This window comes from Sturnus vulgaris, chromosome 15, assembly GCF_052056855.1.
Source record: "Sturnus vulgaris isolate bStuVul1 chromosome 15, bStuVul1.hap1, whole genome shotgun sequence".
Classification (NCBI taxonomy): domain Eukaryota; kingdom Metazoa; phylum Chordata; class Aves; order Passeriformes; family Sturnidae; genus Sturnus; species Sturnus vulgaris.
The window spans coordinates 5527690-5547535 of NC_142257.1; the positions used below are offsets into that span (position 1 = coordinate 5527690).

The following is a 19846-nucleotide window of genomic DNA, read 5'->3' on the forward strand; positions in this document are numbered from 1 at the left end:
GTGCTGGAGGTGACAACGTGGTCTGCAGCTCAAGGCAAAGGGGATGGAACCACCACACGGACTGAGCCCACTGACAGGCAGCCTTTCCCACAGCACTCTGCCTGACATGGAACCCTGCACAAAATTTGGGTGAGGTAAGGCTCTAGCCTTTTTTTAGATTTGGACCATTTGCATTATACTGCAGGCATACAAAAAAAACCAAATCAGACAGAAAGTTGTTCCAGCACATTTTGACTTTCCAAGTACAAAGCAAAGGAAACATTTAAAAAACATGACTCGTAAAGCTTTTGCTGCTCCCTGTTAAGATTTGTTGTCATCAGGACAGCATTTTTTGGATGAAAAATATGTATTGCTAAAGGTCAGAGAGTTGTCTTTTTCAAAAGAATTAGGAAATAAATGGCTGCTGACAATTCTAGATGATGATTCATGTGTCCAGGAGCTCCAATAACACATGGCCATAGCTGTCCCTCAGGTTTGCTGCAGACCACAGCAGCCACCAACTAACCCAGAAATCTGTCTTCACTCTCCTGTCACTCTCTCAGCCAACTTCTCAGCCCTCTTCATAGACACACCAAAAATTCCTTACACTCAAGCTTAAAACCAGATGAAAAACACATGAAAATAACATCTGTCAGGAACAACACTGTTTGCAATAGCCAGGTTTCCATACTTACTACTTCTATTATCACCAAAGTCCTCTTTTCTTCATGTGCAGCAAAGATTCTCCATGTACGAGATAGAGGGATGAAAGAGGGATCAGCACCAATCCCACCATTCCCAGAAACCAGTGAAACAGCAGAACAAGAGAGAAACATTCCAATGCCTCAAGGGCAGCTGGCAAACCCCAGCACATTTAACCCCAGCACACAAGAAATGCTGGCAGAAGACAGAGATTCTCCTTGCCAGGGAAGGTCAAGCTATTGAAGGTTATTCTTTAAAGAGTTATTAAAGTTCTAGAGGTCTGTTTGGACAACCCTCGAGTGAAAGGCCAGCATGAGATACAGCAGAGATATCCAATGTTTTATCCTGTCAGAGTAACATCTCAATAAAAAAAATTAATAATAAATTTTTACTGAGTGATTATCCTTTCCATCTTTGGCTTTTCACTGGAGTTTATGGCGACTATTTACTGATCTCTTCAGGGTAGGAGATGACATTTACCATCCATACTATGCCCCTCTGATCTCAGATATGGCCTCTACTGTCACTTCATCCAATAGTGATTCTGTAACTTCAAAAGAAAGATGCTGCTAAAAATTTAGGGGACTATTATTTCAAACAGAAGCACAGAATTCTTGAAGACAATACAGAATACTTTGCAGACAGTGCAGAGGGCCAATAATTTATGATTTGCAGAATAAAAATCAAGAAATTTCTTCTCATTCTTTTTACTGTTCTCCAGTTCTGTGGCACAGCTGTGATGATCATTTGCTTGGACATGGAGTTCTTATTATCTGCCCAATTTAATTATAAGAAACAGATTACTGCAACAGAGCAGTTGCCTAACAGTCCAAATTCAACAATGTGCTCTTTTCTAACATATAAGTAAAAGTTTTCTGGGAACTTCTGCTCCTTCATGCATTTCAGTTTGATGCATTAAACTATCAATTCCCAATTACTGGGTTGAAGTGCTTGTCATTTAGGTTTTGGGTTTGCTTTTTTTTTTAACAATGGATAAATTACAACCAGAAATTTGTAATCATCAGCCTTTCAAGTCAAGATCATGGGACTAAGATTTAAGAGCCCCCTAAGACTAAGAATCTATTTGAGCCCATTGAGGGATGTGGAAGCCAAACCCAGTGTGGTTAAGGAAGAAAAGTACAGATACAGAACTGACAGCACTGAAGGAAAGGTGTTTCATCCTAACCAGCAATGGTTCCAGCGTGCAGAAATCAACTGTGCTGCCAGGAAAATGCTGGTTTAAAAAAAAAAACAACCAAAAAAAAAATCCCCCCCCAAACGAAGAGAACCCCCACACCACAGTTTTTATCAACACACTCTTTGCATGAGTGTTAGTCTCTTCCCTTGACAATTCAGCTCACTGTCCAGCACCTGGAGTCTTTTATATCAATTTATAAATAGATGCTGCACACAAATCAATCCCAGCTACTTCTTGCTACCTTTGTATGCAAGATGGATGACCAAGGGAGAAGAGTTTTTGTGTTTTTGTCTTATCAAAGGCAGGTGGAACAGAGAAGAGTGAGCAGGAAAAAACAGCACAGGTGCAGATTGAGGAGCAGGGGTGGAGCCAGGAGGGCTCCCTTTCACCTGCTCAGGGCACATCTAAAGAACAAGGAAAACAGATCCACAGGAAACCAGATTTCATTACCTCCACTTCTGTGAAAAGAAATTTGTACAATTCACTTGCAGTTACAGCATGAGCTTTTCTAATTTCCTTCTAGACTGAGTATCAATAAAAAGACCTTGTCAGGAGGGTGGGTTTTCCTTCTCCTCACCTTAGCCTGAAAATCCTCCAAAGAAACACTTATTTCATGTAACATTGATTTGTTCAATACAGCACACCTTGCTTGCAAACGAATGAGTGAAGAACTTTAGACCAAGTACTAGAGCTGTTGGGTAGTGCCTATTTGGAAGCCAGTATAGGTAAGAAAACGAAATATTCACAGGCTTGTTTTCAAGCTCATTTAGGAGCTTCCTATATGGAAGGTTTCTGGAGATGTATTCTGTAGGATCTGTATAGAAAGCTTTTGCCTCACTTGAGTATTATCAGTGGCTTGAACTCTGCAGCTCATAAATCTAAAGAGTGTTAGTAACTTTAAAGGAGAAAACAGAATTACTAGATCTGACCATAAACCCTCAAAGTCACTGTGTCCTCTTCAACACCAGTCAGAGGACTTTGCATGGAATTTCTCCACCTATGCAATGTCTACATAACAGTGGCATTAATTCCTCCTTCACTTGCCTTTTCCAGCACAGCAAGGGTGCAAAACACACTGCAAAGTGTAGCTTAACCTGCATCAGGCACCATTTAAATAGCTCAGAGAAAAGGATCTCAGTAACTACGTGCACACATTGCTGCTGCAATGACAAGTGTCTGTTCCATTCGTGGTGATGTGTGGTGCCAGTGACTCCACACCTCTGCAGACAGCACTTCAATCCAATCCAAAGTGACTACTCCAGGCACTGCAGTACAGAATACTGAGGGAAGTTTCCAGCAAGAGAGAGAAAAGGTTTGGATGCTGCACATTTACTTTTCAGGAGCACAAAATTCATGAGAAAAGCAAGCCAAATCACAGGCAGTCCCAAGTGGAAACCTTTTATCAAGGATTCTTTTACATGCTCTGCGTCAAGAAAGAAAAAAAAAAAGGAAGAAAGGGGAATGTAAGGAGAGAGCTGTTCCCATCTCTTGGCTTTTTTTTTTATTATTTCAAGAGTCAACATTTAATGTTAAGGACTACACAGGCCTTAGCTGAATATTAAAACCAGCTTCCCTGGCTTTTCGTATTGCCCAGAACACAGGACAGTCCATGGCAGCAGCAGCTAAACCAGCACACCCTGAGTATGGAACATGAATTTTCCACTTCCAAGTGTACCAGAGCAAGATCCCCAAGCTCTGCTGCTGGCAAGTAAAAAAACCTCAGGTCATTATACACATATTTGCAAGTGCATTGATCCCCTTGGGTAGGGAAGCCTGGTGGGGATGTCACATACAAACCACCCTACCTCTGTCACTGAAGTCATCCACCAGCACGATCTCTGCCACCAGCTCGGGAGGGGAGCGGTTCAGGACGCTGTGCACTGTCCGCAGCAGGGAGGACCATCCTTCGTTGTGGAATGGGATTATCACACTGGTGTTTGGGAGCTTCTCCAGGTACAGCTTGTTCTTGCAGCTGGATACAGACAGAGCAAGTCAAAGAGCGCTGCCAGAACACACCAAAAAACACCCAAACCACACCAGCACTTCCATATTAATTAGCAGCAATCAACTTAGTTCTTGCTTTACTCCTCAAAATGATGAAGAGTGCATTAGTTTTATTAATTTTGAAATAGAGGTAATGAACTCTTGCCTTGTAGGGTTGGTAGTTTCATAAATAAAATTCTGCAGTATGAGGTGCAGTGTTTATTTTCCTGCAGGTGTGGCCATACGTGGACTTTACACCTTGTTAAACAGGTAACCTCTAAGGCCACACAGTGACCCAATGTAGTTAAAAAACACCCAGTAGCTTTCAGTAGGGGTGAAAAATCTATTCCATCCCTGGAGCCCCCTGTGTCCAGAACAAACCAGTGGTAGCTGTGAGAATGGAGGTGTGTGCAGGCACAATGACTGCCAGCAGGACAAGCTGCCCTGTGCCCAGGAGCAGGGCACGGAGGTCCCAGGCTGCTCCTGTCCTTTGCACAGCCCCCAGGCTGCTGTGCCCTGCCAGGCCCCTGGGAGGCTGTCACTCTGAGCACAATTCCATGCACAGAGGCAAGAATTCCTCCCCCTGGCCCCCGGAAGGAATGAAAACAGCCCTGGCAGTGGCAGCTTTTTCCTGGTACCTTTCCCAGGGCACAGAGAAGGATGCACCTATGTTATACAAGCTCAATACATCTGTGCCTACAGGAAGTTACTCTGGTGCCTGTGTGAGAGGACAGTAACTTATTCTGGGTGTAATGAATTGTCCTGGGATGCTGCCAAGAGCCTGCAGGCTGTGGCTGCAATGCACAGATGCAAGATGCAAACTGAAGCTGCAGGGACTGCTTTCATCCAGCCCTTGGCATTGCCGTCCTAACCTTCTTCCAACTGCTTCTAGCTACAGTTCTGTTTCAATATGAACCAAGAGCCCTTGAATTGTTTCTAACTCTTCTTAAACTGGAATTCTCATTTCTGACTAACTTTAACAAGTGGGAAACTTTAGCTATTAAGTTTAACCATTAAGCGTGGAGAGAAATTGCTTCCCTCCAGCTACTGTATCTACAATTGCTTTACAAGACCTGCAAAATTAGTATTTAATATTAAAAACCCTAGAGGCACTTAAAGGAAACGTTGTCAGGGGAAGACATGACTATTGAAACAAACAATGGTGTGTGTGCACCAGGCAGATCCAGCACATGCTGTGCCCCAGCTCCCCGAGTCCCACAGTTAACAGAAAGCAGAGGTCACACACGATTTGGTACATTACAGTCCACACAAACCATCTCACACATCAGCTGCTTCTTTGTCCTTCCCCACCCAGGGCAGCTGTTGGGGAGAAGTCCAGCTGTGGCCCCAAAGCTTAGGGCAAGGCAGATGGTGCCTTTTTCCCCAGTACACCTTCTCCTCATACTCCCTGCTGTCTGCAGGCACGCCTCCAAGCTCTCTATTACCTCACTGCATGTAAGAGGTTCTAAAACACAGCTCCCTTCTTTCTGGAATACTCTTTATGGACTTGTGACTTTATGACTAGGTCAGCCTAATTTTGTTAAAAACTGCTCTCATCAACCTGTCCAGTAACACAAACCATACCATTTCATGTATATCTTTTTTAATGAGCACAGAGAATGCACAGCAGATCTTTCCAGTCGTGAATTCCTTCCCTGCACATCCCCACTGTGGGTAGCCCTGCTCCCTGCCCAGCTGATCCCAGCACCCATTAGGCACATGCAGCTTTATCCCCTCCTCGAGGCCCCCAACAGTTTGCTGTGCTGGGGGAAAGGATGTGTCAAGCAACAAGCAAACCACTGCAGCAGCACCATTAATCACAGCTTAAATCATTGGTGTCCCAGACACTTCACTTATTAATTTTATCTGGGGCTGGAGTTAGAAGTTTCACATTTTAAAGAAGTTTAAATAGCAGAATTGGCAACACTGAGTCAGCAATTTCAGGAAACACTGGGTCATGTGAGGTAACACATTAAACCCTCAGATAACAAAATACTGGCATTATCTGATATTTAAGTTCTCAGAGCCCAAGGCAGACCCTGTAAATGGAGGCCAGGTGGAATTTAGATTAGTAAACTCAAACTGTATTTCCTAGAACTTGATCATGGGCTGATCTACAAACATCTTCAGTTACCTGATTTATCTTTATGTTTAAACATTTCAGCTGCATGCCTAAAATATTTATGGAGCTATACTCACTACTTTATTTTATGTGTTCATCTTGAGAAAGGGTGTCAAGCCAGTGTATTTGATTAGTTTGCTATGACAGCTGAAGAGGCAATAACTCAATTGTGCCATTAACAAATTACAAAATCTGACTTCTGGAACTTGTATCTCATGAATAAAGTAGATGTTGAATTCAGATTTACTGAACTGTGATAAACACAGCTTTATACAAAAAAAATCTTAGATTCAAAAGTCTAACAATGCTTTCAGATTAAGAACCTCACAAACAATATTTAAAAACCTTTCAGCTTTGTATAAACAAGGGCTAAGTCCTAACTGATGCACTTTTGCTAGAGAAAAACTTCTGGCTTGACCAAAATCCAGTTCAACACCATCCTATAGCATAATGTCCAAAACCCAATAGACTCTAAAGTAAGCATTCAACTGCAACTTGTTCCTACTTGTAAACCCTGATGAGGCTGCTTTTATGAAGAAGATGTCCACAAAAATAACCCATAAACCTCTTAAACTCTTCATACATAGTTGAGTGAAGCTACTCACATATTTTTTTGCTCCTGAGCATTCCACAGTCATTTCCAGCTAGTGGCCAACATAAGAACTGGAACCTCTGGGTTACAGTAAAGATTTCTTCTGAGCAGGGTGGCAAGTTTGTGGTAATTTAAAGTCTTTTGAAATCAAAAAATGATTTTTTTCCCCAGATTTGATTTCTTCTATTTCCCACTGAAATTACTACACACTGTCCATTATTAAGGAAACACCAGGACCCAGCTGTGCAAGGATTGTATTTTTTGAACAAAGGTACAAGAGTTCATAATAAAAAAGAACACATTCCTGTAGAGGTGATAATTCAGGGTTTGCAAACCTTCACTCATAGAAATGCAAACTGTATACTCACTTTGGATGCCTGATGTCTGGAAGGGAACGATTCAGAGAAATTTTATCACTCACAAAGATATTAAAGCCATTTTCCCTGTACGCCTGGTCCACTCGCTCTGCGTCTGTCATTGGGTAAGGCTTTCCCTGTTCTCCATTTCCTGTGGATAGTCAGAAAGTAAATACACATCATTGCTGCTAATTAGTGCTTAACAGGCCAGAAACTAATCCATACAGCAAAAAAGAGCATCTTATAGTCCTTTGAACTTTATTAGTTTTGTGCTCTGTGCCACATTTAGCACCGGGTCAACCATGTCAATTTAACAATTTTATCTGATAAGCAGTTTTGCTACAAACCACTCAACTGTGCAAATTGAAGGTAAAAGTCTTCCTTCTAACACCAGAAGCAGAAGAAGGAATTTTGGCAACGCTGTGGAAGATCTACAGAATGCCTTTTGTTTCACAGTGGGAAGAATCCATGAGGTTTGAATATCTCAGCACTGTTGGAATTCTCAGCACAGATGGATTTGTGCTCTTACACTGAGGGGCAGAGCCCTTGCAAACACATCAGTGTAAAGCTGTGACATTCAAAATGGGCCTTATTTGCAATGCAAGACAAACCCCAGAATTACAGAAGGGACTTGCATGAATGTTGTAGCCCAGAACATTTTTCTTATTCTTCCTTTCTGGATCTCCCATTTTTGGGAAAGATACATGCACACGTTTTTTTGTGGGGGGATAAGTTTTTTAAAAATCAATTTTCCACATGTCATAAAAACACCAAGATTTAAGTGATACATTTGCACCTCAAAATAGTTATTGTGGAGTTGAGGAAAAAGGAATTTAATTGGGATTAACACAGTTAAAAGATTAACAGATGAATTGGCTTTAATGCTACATCATGTCAAGAACATCACCTTGACCCTGAAGTTGAACATGTTGTTCTACACTCAGCCTACCAAATAAAATCAAAGTTACAATCTGTATTAAAACATTTTTATAGCCATCTTACATACCTACACGCTCAGAGTCCCTCCTTATGGCTTCTTTGTTATGCCAGTCTTTTTTCCTTTGTCCATCAGCAAAGTAAGGGTCTTTCTTTTGCCTCACGTAGGATGCCTTTTAAACAAAAAATTGGATATATAATAAATACCCAACAAATGAAACCTTTCCTCAACAGCCTCCCCTTCCTGTAAGAGGAAATTAAACATCTCCCTTAAGGCAAGATCATCACAAGCAAATGGCTTTTAGCCTGAAAGGGGTGAGGGAGGAAGTGAGTTTTGCTTGTCTCAGAACTTTATCAGAGTCTGTTAAGCGATATTTTTCCAGGGCACCATCATGTATGCAGAACAGTATTTCTTAATCAGAGAATCTATTAAAAACTCCCATTTTCATTTTGAAAACATCTAATACATCTTACAGCCTTTTTGTTAATTAAATAGGATGTAATGGGACACCTATTGCAGGATCATTATTAATGAGACACTACCACACCTGAATAAAATCAAAGTAAGATTTAAAAGGTCATTTATTAAGACTCTTGCTGCTGAACACATTTAGAGATTCCATTTCATTATGTTGTTCCTGAAATTCAAAAGGCACAGGTGCTTTGAAAACGAGTCAGCAAATGAAGATACCCAGGAATCCAATGTCTCCAGCTCACCTCTGACTGCACAGGATGGAGACTCACATTTTCTGAAGGAAAGAGGAGTCATGAGAGGCACTGTAAAAGCCTTATTGATTCACATCATGCAGGGGAAGGCAAGTGCAGCCCCAAAGCAGCTGAGCTGGTGAAAAACCACACACTCCTGTCATGGAAGGGCTCACCTGAGCTTACCAAACATAAACATCAAACTAATTTCCTTTACCTGCCTTGTGGTTTTCCAGCTGTCCTATTAAACACCACTGCTCTGTGAATTCCTACCTAGACATAATGCCACCCCTTCTAATGATTCCCACTAAATAAACCACACTAGAGCACCCTACCATCCTGTGAAATTTTTGCCTCTAATTTTGCAATAACAATTCTTTGCCAGGCCAGCTCACTGACCAGTCTCCTCTCCAGGATACTCCTCTGCCGGGAAAAGTCCTGGAAAGCTCTCACAGACCAGAGCACCTCCTTGCCAGGAGAGTTTTGCCAACTTTCTGAGCACTAGCCTTCTGCACAAGTATCATAATGGGCACAGGAACAACTGGCAAGTCTAAAATCTCTATATTTTAGGTCTCTTTTGTCTCTTGTTTATAATGTTCTGGACTGAATGCACACACCAGGAGAATCGCTGACAATGCCACTGTCCCTCCTGCCATTTGCTGAGATTAAACATGTGAAAATCCCTTAAAAGCAGTTGCTCTGGAAACCCCATTCACTACTGCAGAGGAAAGCATGGCCAGAGTGTCCAGGGACTAGATCCAGCAGGAAGAACACACAGGGCAATTCTGAACCTCACAACACCACTGCAGTTGTGGGAGCCCAGCACCCCAAGTCAAACCTGTACAAAATGAGCAGGGAATTCAGGTAACCTGGAGAAAAAAGAGGAAAACTGAGACCCACCAGCAAACAGACGTCCAATCTGTCTAACAGAACATTGCTAAGAGTACTTAAATCCCATCTCTTTCTGGCAACTTAAACTAGAATTGCAGAGGCACCTCCCTACCCCTCCCCTCTGAACTCTGAAAACATCCCTTAGAAAACACCTGTCCAGTGCTGCAGGTACCCATGGGCACTGCTCTCTGTGCTGGGTTTGGCTGGGGTGGAGTTAATTTTCTTCATGGGAGCTGGCATGGGGCTGTGACTTGGCTTTGTGCTGGAAAGTGTTGATAAAACAGGGATGTTTTTGTTGCTGCTGGACAGGGCTGAGACACAAAGTGCCCTCAGAGAGGGAGGTGGGAGTGCATGGGAAGGTGGGAGGGGACACAGCCAGGACAGCTGACCCAGGGACATCCCAGACAATGTGGTGTCATGCTCAGTACATAAAGCTGGGGAAGGAGGAGGAAGCAGGGGTTTTTTGAAGTGGCGACATTTATCTTCCCTGCTTTCCTGGGGAAGGCTGAACACCTGCTGCTCATGGTAAGCAGGGAATGGATTCCCTGGTTTGTTTTGCTTTGTGGGGTTTTTGCTTTCGTTTTTAAACTCTTTATCTCAAGCCATGAGTTTTCTCACTTCTACTCTGCCAGTTCTCACCCCCACCGTGGGTGGCTGCTTGGGGCTGAGCTGGGATACAACCACGAGTCATTCCTTCTGAAATCCACACACAGGATGCATCTGCAGCTGTCCTCCACAACAGCTCCCAGGAGAGACATTTCAAATACACCCCAAAGGATTCACCAACACCACCAGAACCCTCTGAGGGAAGCCACACCACTGGGCTGGTTCAGGAGGGGCATCTCTCACCATTACACAGCTGTCCCACCACAGCAGCAGCCTAAAAGCCTGCAGCCATCCCTGCTCAGCGTGGGCACCCCCAGGCTCTGGGCTGGAGTGATCCTTATGTTTGTGTGCTCAGTGTAGGATAGTGTGTACAGGGAAGTAAATTTTCTGCACAGCTTCAAGCCATTCTTCAGAGGGGTCAGCAATGTGCATGTAAACATCCTCAGAGCAAGCAACAACGTAATGCAAGCAATTTAAACCCTGAGATAGAGGGAAAGCAGGCAGCAGCACATCATCCTCCAGGGCTGCTAAAATAAAGGAAAATAAAAAAAGAAAAACAAAAAAATCACGGAGACTGCCACAGCATTACACACAGCACCAATCAGGCAGATAAACAGTAGAAAGTCAAGCACACGGATGTATTTCTCTCAGTCCCAGATAAATTTACACACAAAAGCATCTGTGAGTGGGGTTAAGCTAACCCTGTCAGGGCCACACATGTCAGTTATTTGTAAACTTTACATGAAGCAAGAGGGAAAACTATGAAGCACACACATCAGTTATTCAGACCCCTCTGAACTGCAATGTGGGACTTCAGAGGTACACAGAGTAAGAGTTATCGATCCTGAAGTCCTGAGAACAGGCTCTGTACAGCTCTCAGTCTTGGAGACTTACAAGGATCAACAGATCTTCAGGTTGCCATTGACAAAATGAAATGAGGACTGTGCAGGGTAAGTCATTATCAGCCCCTCTGCCTGCAGTGCTCATGGTGTTTTTGCCCTGAACAACTAAACCCCAAAAGAGATTCACACAGGACAAGCACAACATGAACCTCTGTTGGATCAACATAAACCTCCAAATGGCTTTTAGAATCCTGAAGGGCAGACATAGTTCCAGCTGCATTCTGAAGCTGTTTTTGGTCTTGGGCAGAAAAGCTACCTTAGTTCATCCAACACTGGAGTCCTCCATTACATTTAATTCAGCTTGGGTAAATGTTAAGAGGTTAGAATATTTCTTACTGTATCCCTTGCAAGCAAACATACAATGCTTACACTGGTTTTGCAGGTCGCTGTTAAAACACCGTAACTGAAAAGTCTGATGTGAGTCACTGACAAGTTCTGTCAACAGTGTGTAAACATTAATTTTGAAGTGACTTTCAGTGTTGGAAAAGGAATATCAGTGACTTTGCCTCGGTGACCTTGCCAGCCCTCACCATCCACACAGGCCTGGAGGGAAGGTGTAGCAGCAGCAGTCTGATCAGCATCCTATTTCAACACCAACCTCATTTCAGCAGACCACCAAAAAAATCCAGTGTGCACCATGAAACATTTGCCTTCCCCCTCCTCGACTGCAGTATCTCATGCCATCACTATCAGCAGAGCTGTGTGTAAGGTTGCAGGCATGATGCCACCATATGTCCTCAAAGTCCCTCTCACTGGGAAAACGGGCAGGTTGTTGACATTGATGTGATTTTGAAAGCTCTTTTCCTTCTTTCTTGTTTCCCCCTCCAACTCCCTCTTCGTAAAAGATGTCTGAGCTCTAGAAATCCAGACACAGCATACAGGGACCAGAATGTTGCTTTTTTTAGTGGTTTCCTTCAGGGATGCTGCATGGGATTTGACTCAATTATGCAAATTACATAACTTGATGATACTCCCTCAACAAATGCTCTAGACTGTGATATCAGAGCAATCTGCAAAACACAGCAAGTTTCCTAGGACTGACTTTTGCTTTAACTCTTAAACAAGCATCTCGTTTATGGGGAGCTGTATTTCATCTCAATTTCCACTCTCATCCTTATTTCTCATTAATTCTAATTGCATAGCAGGAGGTAGAACATTTTTGTCCAAATCCTCGACCATATCCCCCGTTATGTGCATTTTTTCTATGGAATGCAGTGACCATTGTTTGAACATTGGAGCTGTCAATTCTGCATGGTTAGGGTAAATTCACATTATGGACATGGATTTCTCTCCCTATAAAAGAGGTCAGCAATTTTCACTTCAGCTCTGCATTAGCTTCCCATTTTGCAAAAATATCGCTGTTTTTTTTAAATGGTCAATTGTAAACAACATGTAAAAAGCACATTTTAAAGCATGAAGGCTTCATTATGATCATCTAGTCAGGCTATGTAAGTGCACCAGCCATTGAATTCCATCCATTAACTCCTCCAACAAGCCCTTAAATTCTATTTCAGCTTGAGCACATTTTCTTTTCCTTAAGAACTGGAAGTTGTTTACCACTAAGGAGTGATTACTTCTCCAGCAATATCTTAAACTGTTCTCCTGCCTGTTTCCAGCCTTCATTTTTTAAAAACTGAAAATGAACTAAAGTAGAAAGGCATAATAAGCAATACATTGAAAATGGATTTAGACAGATTGCTGTAAATAAGCCCCTTCTGTTGTCTACCACACTGTTACTTAACACGCCGCCAAAGTAATTGATCAGTGTTCAAACGCCAAATGCACAAAAATGGAATTTTAATTTTTTGTTTAATCACTATTTAGTGTGCCTGGCTGCAGCCAAAAAAAAAAAAAGTGCGGATGGAGACATAAGCCAAGAGTTTTCTACACATGAGGACAAAAAGATTTGCTGAAGCATATACGTTAACCATAATGCAGTACAGATCTCAAACCCTCTTCAAATATTAGTTTTGCTGATTTAATATTTTGTTTCAAACCAAGGAGCTATAATCGGACCCATGATTTTTGGAGACAGTGTAAACAGGGAATCTGCTTCACTCCAGACCTGTTCATTTAGCCAAGAACCTCAGCAAGTCTATCACGCACTTATATCCTACAAGATGTTGAAGATGCCAAAACAATTCAAGAAAAACTACAGGGAAAGGGAAAGCAGCAAATAAGAACCATTCTTCTATTTATTAAAGGAACTTGCAGCCTGAGGTGAACTTGCTGGAACACTCCAGAGCACACACTTGGGAACAACCCAGTTGTCACATTCTGTGACGTGGCAAAGCAGAAAGAGAAAACATCTATGGGCAGATTTTTTCCAGTCCTCCAAAACTTACAGTACCTGAGCTGTTTCAGGAAGCAAAATGTGAGGGAAGCCAGGTCTAGCAGAAAACAGGAAGAATCCTCTCTCTCACTGCAGCAAACTCAGGTTTTACTGAGCACAGGACCAGCCATGATAAATATAAGTAACCCTTTCATAAATAAATAGATAGCAAGTGTTATTGTATATGTACCGTGAAGAAATGCAATTCTTTTTTTTGGTTTGTCAGAGCTCTATTAACAAGTGTTGAACAACAGAGTGGTGCAGCATTCACACAGCACAAACAGACTGCATTCTTTTTACTGGCAGGAAAACAGCTGAGACTTCCAGATGAGCTAATGAAAAATAAAAATATCACCAACATCAGCTGGAAGCTGCTCCTGGGTCAGGAAGCTGAGCATAACCTCAGTCAATCAAAGCTCCTCATTTACTGGAACAGGAGGCAGCATACTACTGGAAAAAAAGGCTGCTAAAAGCCTGTTGTGTGGTCTACCCAAGTGTTTTCAAAAGGTTAATTTTTGAAGCTATTTCAGCCCATAAAAAATTTAAAAGGTACATTAACATAATCCATACCTTCAACATTTCAGGAACTATTAAAAGGCAACGCAGGACTAAATGGCACCACATCATGCAGAATTTTTAAGTGCTTTCAATGACAAAAAAGCCAAGTTCATCTTCACAGATTGTTGGGACTCACACCCAAGAAACAGGTTTGAACCACACCTGAACTTCTCCTACAGAATGCTATCCCCTGGACATAATTTTCTTTCCTATCTGTAACACCAGTAATACTGAAATTCAGATTTCTGCTTTGTTTTAGAGGAGGACAGGCTTTGAATTATGGAAATATCCTGTCTGATTACTTCAGCTGTAGAGCCCCAGATAACCGTGGGCACTCCTGGATCAGTCCTTGTTGGAACTGACAATTCTGAGTTTTCTGTACTTTCAGACACTGACCCCCAGGAGAACACTGCTTTTGACTTGAGGCCTTGGAAAAGACTTCCAAATTTGGGTGATGGAGTTAGAGTCACAGGTGTGTAGTTGGAATAGAAATATGTGATTTCACATGGTGAAGGGTTTTGAACTTGAAAGTTTTAGAATATAGTAATAAGTATGGGACAAGACAGAAGATTTTGGGTGTTGTCTTTTTTCTATCTTCCTCCTTCTTCATGATTTCAGGTAGTAGTTTCTGGTTGGATAGCTAATGCTGCACTGCAGGTCACAAGAATTTAGTTATTGGGTCAAAAGTATAAATAATATAAATGTTAATTCTCTATTGGACTGTTTAGCTTTAAAAGACCTTGTAACTAGCCAGATTTAGACCTCCATTTTGCTCACTTTTAGCTGGTAGCTAGAAGTGTAGCAGAACTCTCTGTACTTTAGATAAGATCTAATAAACAACCAAGCCTGAACACAAGAAAATTCATCTCCTTCATGTTTTTAATCCTAACTCTGACTAAAGACAGAAGAAAATGAAAACAAACCACTAATTAAGTGGTGCAGTTACCACCTTTACAAGTCCTTACCCCGTGTCAGAGAATGAAACCACAGCAGAACCAGCTGAAGGGATCAGTGCAGACAGGCACAAAGCAGAGCCTTTTGTGCAGAATGCCCAGGGACATGTGGGAGCTGCAGAGCTATTAAAGAACATGCTCCTTGCAGAACACCAGCTCCTCGGTGGATGGGACAGCCTGCTGCTTTTAGCTGTTCTTTACTGCAGTAAGTTATTTGTACCCAGTGCTAGAACAGTACTTGCTTGAACTGAAACTCCACCCCTCCCTTTAAATTCCTTCAAATTTTATTCGACACCAATTGCTGAAAACCTCTTAGCACAAAAAAAAAAAAAATAAAAAATCATCTCACAAAAAGTCCTGGATCATCGGTGGATTAAAGTCTGCAGACATCAGCTGAGCACAGTGATAGGACATCCAGCTTAGTCATCTATCTCTGCCAAACACCTCACACTTTGTTCTTTGCTTACCTTTAGATATAATATTAGTAAGTTCAGAGCAGCAGACATCACAAAACTATGTTTGACTAATGCAGCCCAGGCCTGCAGAGGCACAGCACCTTCCAAGGTCGGCACAGAGTACCAAGCAGTGAGTTCCTCCCTGAATTTAAGCACATCTTGTGACAGCACAGCAGTTTCAGTCTCAGACTTTCCTTTCAGCTCTTAAAACCTCAGTTGGCCTAGTTTTAGAATTCATTTGCCCACAATAGCTTTCTCATCTTTTCTGTTCCCTAAAACATTTACAGCCCTTTCCATCTACAGAACTGCTCCACCTCCCACACTGAGCCTGTCTCAGGAATCTGCTGAACACTGTGGAATAAGCTCCTGCAGGCATTTAGCTGGGGTAAGCCACCTTGTTTTCCCCTCAAGCAATAAGAACCTTTCTTTAACCTTGCTCTAAGATACAGCAACACCCTATAAAATTCCCAAAGAATATAGCATGCCTTGTGCTAGCCTCTGGTTGAGATGGAGACAACCCACTCCTCACCTTGCCTGAGGTACAAGAGCCAGGAGGGGCTTGGACAACAAACACACAAAATGAAGATGTAGACAAAAGTAATCTCTGAACTGCCATTCCAAATAAGATTATACTTCCCACCCCTCCCACCTTCCCCTTCTGCTTTACAGCTTGCTGCAAACATAAAACTAGATGAGCTCTCCCAAGGAACCGGGGTACATTTAGTGTTTTATCACAAGTCCAAGAGCTGCTTTTGGACTGCAACTCCTGGCAGAAGCTACAGGCAAGAAATCCAGAGAGATGCACTTTGTTTTCCACAGAATCTAGTGCTAGCTGAATCTGTCTTCAATACAGTTTTATATTCACAGAAGGAGGGAGCAAGCTGGTTTGGAGACCAGTTTGAGAAGTGACCATTTGAAGCAGAACCTGGCAGGTGTCTGCAGATACCCAGACTCCATTTAACTCAACTGAACAGTTCACAAGGGGCAGTGGCTTCTTACAAGGGCAAACTTTGGAGCACTCTTTCTGAAATCTGACTGTAAAGACTTACAGATTATGTTGCATATGCAAAAATTGTTGAATAATCTGCATTAAGATTTAATAAAAATGCAGGATGTAAAACCTATTAATTCCATCATCTTGGTGAATTCCCTGTACTCAAGCTATAAACTCCAGATCAGATTATAGAAATGTTAAGCCAATCAAGGATTGCTCAGATGAACACAACTTCCAAATATTTTATACACAAGCATAGAAGCAAACCCTGCATAATGTTAACAGAAATTCCATTAAAAATACATCACAATGAGCATCCTGAATATCCTCAGCACAGAAATACTACACAGAGGTGAAATTCCCAGCACTCAACCAATACAAGATGACAACTCAGGTGGTGCTGCATGTAAGTGGACCTGGCAAATGTGTGACTGCAAATTTGACTTTGTTCAATTTACAGGAAAAAACATACAGCATTTAAAACTAATTGAATGATAAAAAATGGCAATTTGTGCTTTTCATTCAGTGGAATCCACTTGATTGGGTACTAGGTCCTTGGGAAACTGTGGTATAAGTCCTGGTATAAACTGGCATAATTGGTATGAAAAAGGAAATCAAATGATAAATAAAAGATAAGGCTGCTAATGCTCCAATAATCTTTGAAGCAAGGACAGGACAAAATCTACCTGCTAGACATGCAAAAGAAGAATTCTAAGTACTTTCCACAGAGACAGACATTTCCAGAGAAAAACACTTAATTTTGGGGCTTAGCAATGTGCAAAGTATACTACCAGGACACCCTGCACTTTGTGATAAAGGCACAAGTGAGACTGCACTAGAACATGTTTTCTGAGGTAAGATGAGCGAGGCAGTTTGAAAGCTTGCCAACAGTTATAGTTCATAATAGTAAACAGAAATGCTCAGGATTTTGCCCAAAAAAGCAGGCAGAGCACCATAAGGCATCCATAAGCCTGACAGAGCTGCTGCAGTCTGCAACAGCTGACAGTGTAGATCAGATATTTACCTTTCCTCATGGAAATTGGGCTGCTGCCAAACTTATACAAACAAAATTCAAGGGCACTTTATGGAAGGTTTGATGCCTGGTGAGGGGCAACGATTTGTCAAGCAAGCACAGTACACTGGCTTCAGAAAGGTTAATACTGCTCTTCTGAAATCTCCAAAAAGGTAAAAAAAAGATCCAACGTTCAGTGCTATGGAAAAATATACTCAATCCATACAAAACCTACGTGACAGATATGACTCAAAAACTGGAATAAGAACTGTAGCTGCCACTTTGTTGTGTGCCAGGTACCAAGAATGTGTTTTATGTCAGCACAGTGCTTCCCACATCAAGTTGCATATCATGCTTAGAAACTGTTTCTTCCCTGAATTTTGAAAGCTACTAGGGAAAAAAAAAAATCTGTATTTTAGGTTCTTTTTCTTGAGTCCTCACCCATGACTAGGACTTACACATAGAATTATTTAAGTATCTCTAGTCAGATATTTGAGAAGAGGCACAATCTGACTGTCATCTGTGGAAAAGTCAGACCCAAAAGCAGAGGATGTCAGAACATCTATGAACAGCATCCACCAACACAGGGAATGATCCCCAGACATGCTCTGCCAGCTCACCTTGCTCAGCAGACCCAGATCAGATGATTGCAGCTTAACCCTAAACTGTCCCTGGAAATGCAGACAGGTGACAATAAACACTCAGCCAAAAGGATTTTAGGGAGAACTTAAGCCATCAAGAGGCCTACAGATACTTTCAGAGTGCACTCTTCCCCCATTTATCTCCTGCCACCAAGAACAATTAGCCTGCCTACATCATACTTGCACACATCTTGAACCAAATAGTTCCTGCTAACTCCAGCAAAGCAGGAAGAACCACAAGCATTTTTCTGTTTTATTTTCCACAGTCTTCAGGCAGTACCTTCAGTACTGACACTGCTCACTTGCCTTGCAGACACTGGGAAATCAACAACCACTCTGACAGCTTTAGTTTAGGGAAAAAAATAAAATAATTGTTTTCAATAAACTTTTACTATTACTTCAGGTGGTGCTCCAAAACAGGTTTGCTGCCTGATTCCCACCAAGGGCACAGCTTTTTCTTAGCAGCAATGCAGCAAAACCACAATTTTCTAGCTTTCATCAACAGAATACTCCTATTTCCCTTTTAGCTGTTTAAAGACTTTAAAGTGAATTCCTTGCCACATTCCTGGCAAACTTGATGCTTCTTGACAGTGTTAGTTAAGCTGAAAACATCAGCACTAAAAAGCAACATTTAACAAGGCTCTTCTTCCCAAGGAATTATTTAACTGTTGCTCACACAACTAGTATGTTGCACTTAGCCAATGCACAAAACCCTCAAATTCTCAGAATTCCTGCACAAAAATCCCAAATTCAGTCATCAACCTCTTCTAGGAGACCAGGTCACCACTGATGGGTGGCCAAAGTGACTCAGAAAACACACATATCACACAATTATGGACTAAAAAACCCACCAGGAATCATTCGGGGAAGGTTATCCCGTGGACAAGTTCTGTGCACCTTAAAAATAACTTGCCTTTACAGTAATGTTGAGAGGCTTCTCAGCAGTTAAAAGCTGAGGTGCCAAGCACATGTACCCAGCAAGGGAGAGCGTCTGGCACCCTTTCCCCACTCCTCCCTCCACAGGGAAAGCACTGGCAGAGCTCCCTGCAGCACTCCTGCTCCTGGGCACAGTTTGTGCATCATCTCATCACACCTCCCGAGTTTAATACTCCTCTCACAAGCAAGTTGCTCACGAGGCTTCACTCCATCCCTTTCAAACACTGCATGAAATTGTGAATGTCACACATCTTTATGCCACCTGTCCACTCCTGCACCCTGGGGTGAGGTGAGGAAAGGACCATTGTTTTCAATAATCAATAATCCTTTGCTGATTCTCGAGGCCAGACCCTGTGTGGGTACCACTGGTCCCTTTTAGAGATGCCCTCTAGTAGTGACCACTGAGCCTGGTTTGGGTGCAGAAATAGGGGCATATAGAAATAGGGGAAAATAGAGGCTGGAAAAACAAATTAATTGAGTCAGGGAAGAAGCTGGTTGACAGTGTTAGGCTGCCTGTGGAAGGCAGATAATATTTCCAATAGCTGAAAGGTGCTGAGCACTTCTGGGGAATTGAGGAAGAGAAGGGCTGGGGATGCAGACACCAAAACATTGTATATGTCTAAAAGGTGACAAATCACTTTTGGATGTCATCTTAAAAGTGACAAACTGCTGCTAACTATGACAGTGTCAGGATTAAAAAGGAAGAAGCAAGCAGCTTCTTTGTGGAATTGGTAACAACCAGGCAGATAGGAGAGAAAAGAGAGGTGTCACTCAGTGAGGTAAAACTGAGCATCCTGAGTCTTGTTATTGTTAATATCCAAATTGGAATTCACTCAAATCTAATCAAAACTTCCACATTTTGAGGCAAACATTAAGATCATGTGTCAAAGCAATCTTTGCCAGAATCTTTTTAGACCCTGCAAAATTATCTATCGATTTCAATACTGGAATGGAAAACAGGTTTGTTAAATCTGCTGATGTCGCTAACTGGAG

At 42.1% G+C, this 19846-nt stretch overlaps 1 protein-coding gene across 1 annotated transcript in view; it reads right to left on the minus strand.

The window, feature by feature from the left end:
* Positions 1 to 19846, minus strand: part of GALNT10 (polypeptide N-acetylgalactosaminyltransferase 10) — an 82063-nt gene that overhangs the window by 35517 nt on the left and 26700 nt on the right. Inside the window, exons 2-4 of the mRNA XM_014875926.2 lie at positions 7939 to 8041; positions 6945 to 7083; positions 3685 to 3851 (exon numbers count right to left, since the gene is read on the minus strand). Coding sequence (XP_014731412.1) covers positions 3685 to 3851; positions 6945 to 7083; positions 7939 to 8041 — 409 coding nt within the window. The remainder of the gene's footprint in view (positions 1 to 3684; positions 3852 to 6944; positions 7084 to 7938; positions 8042 to 19846) is intronic.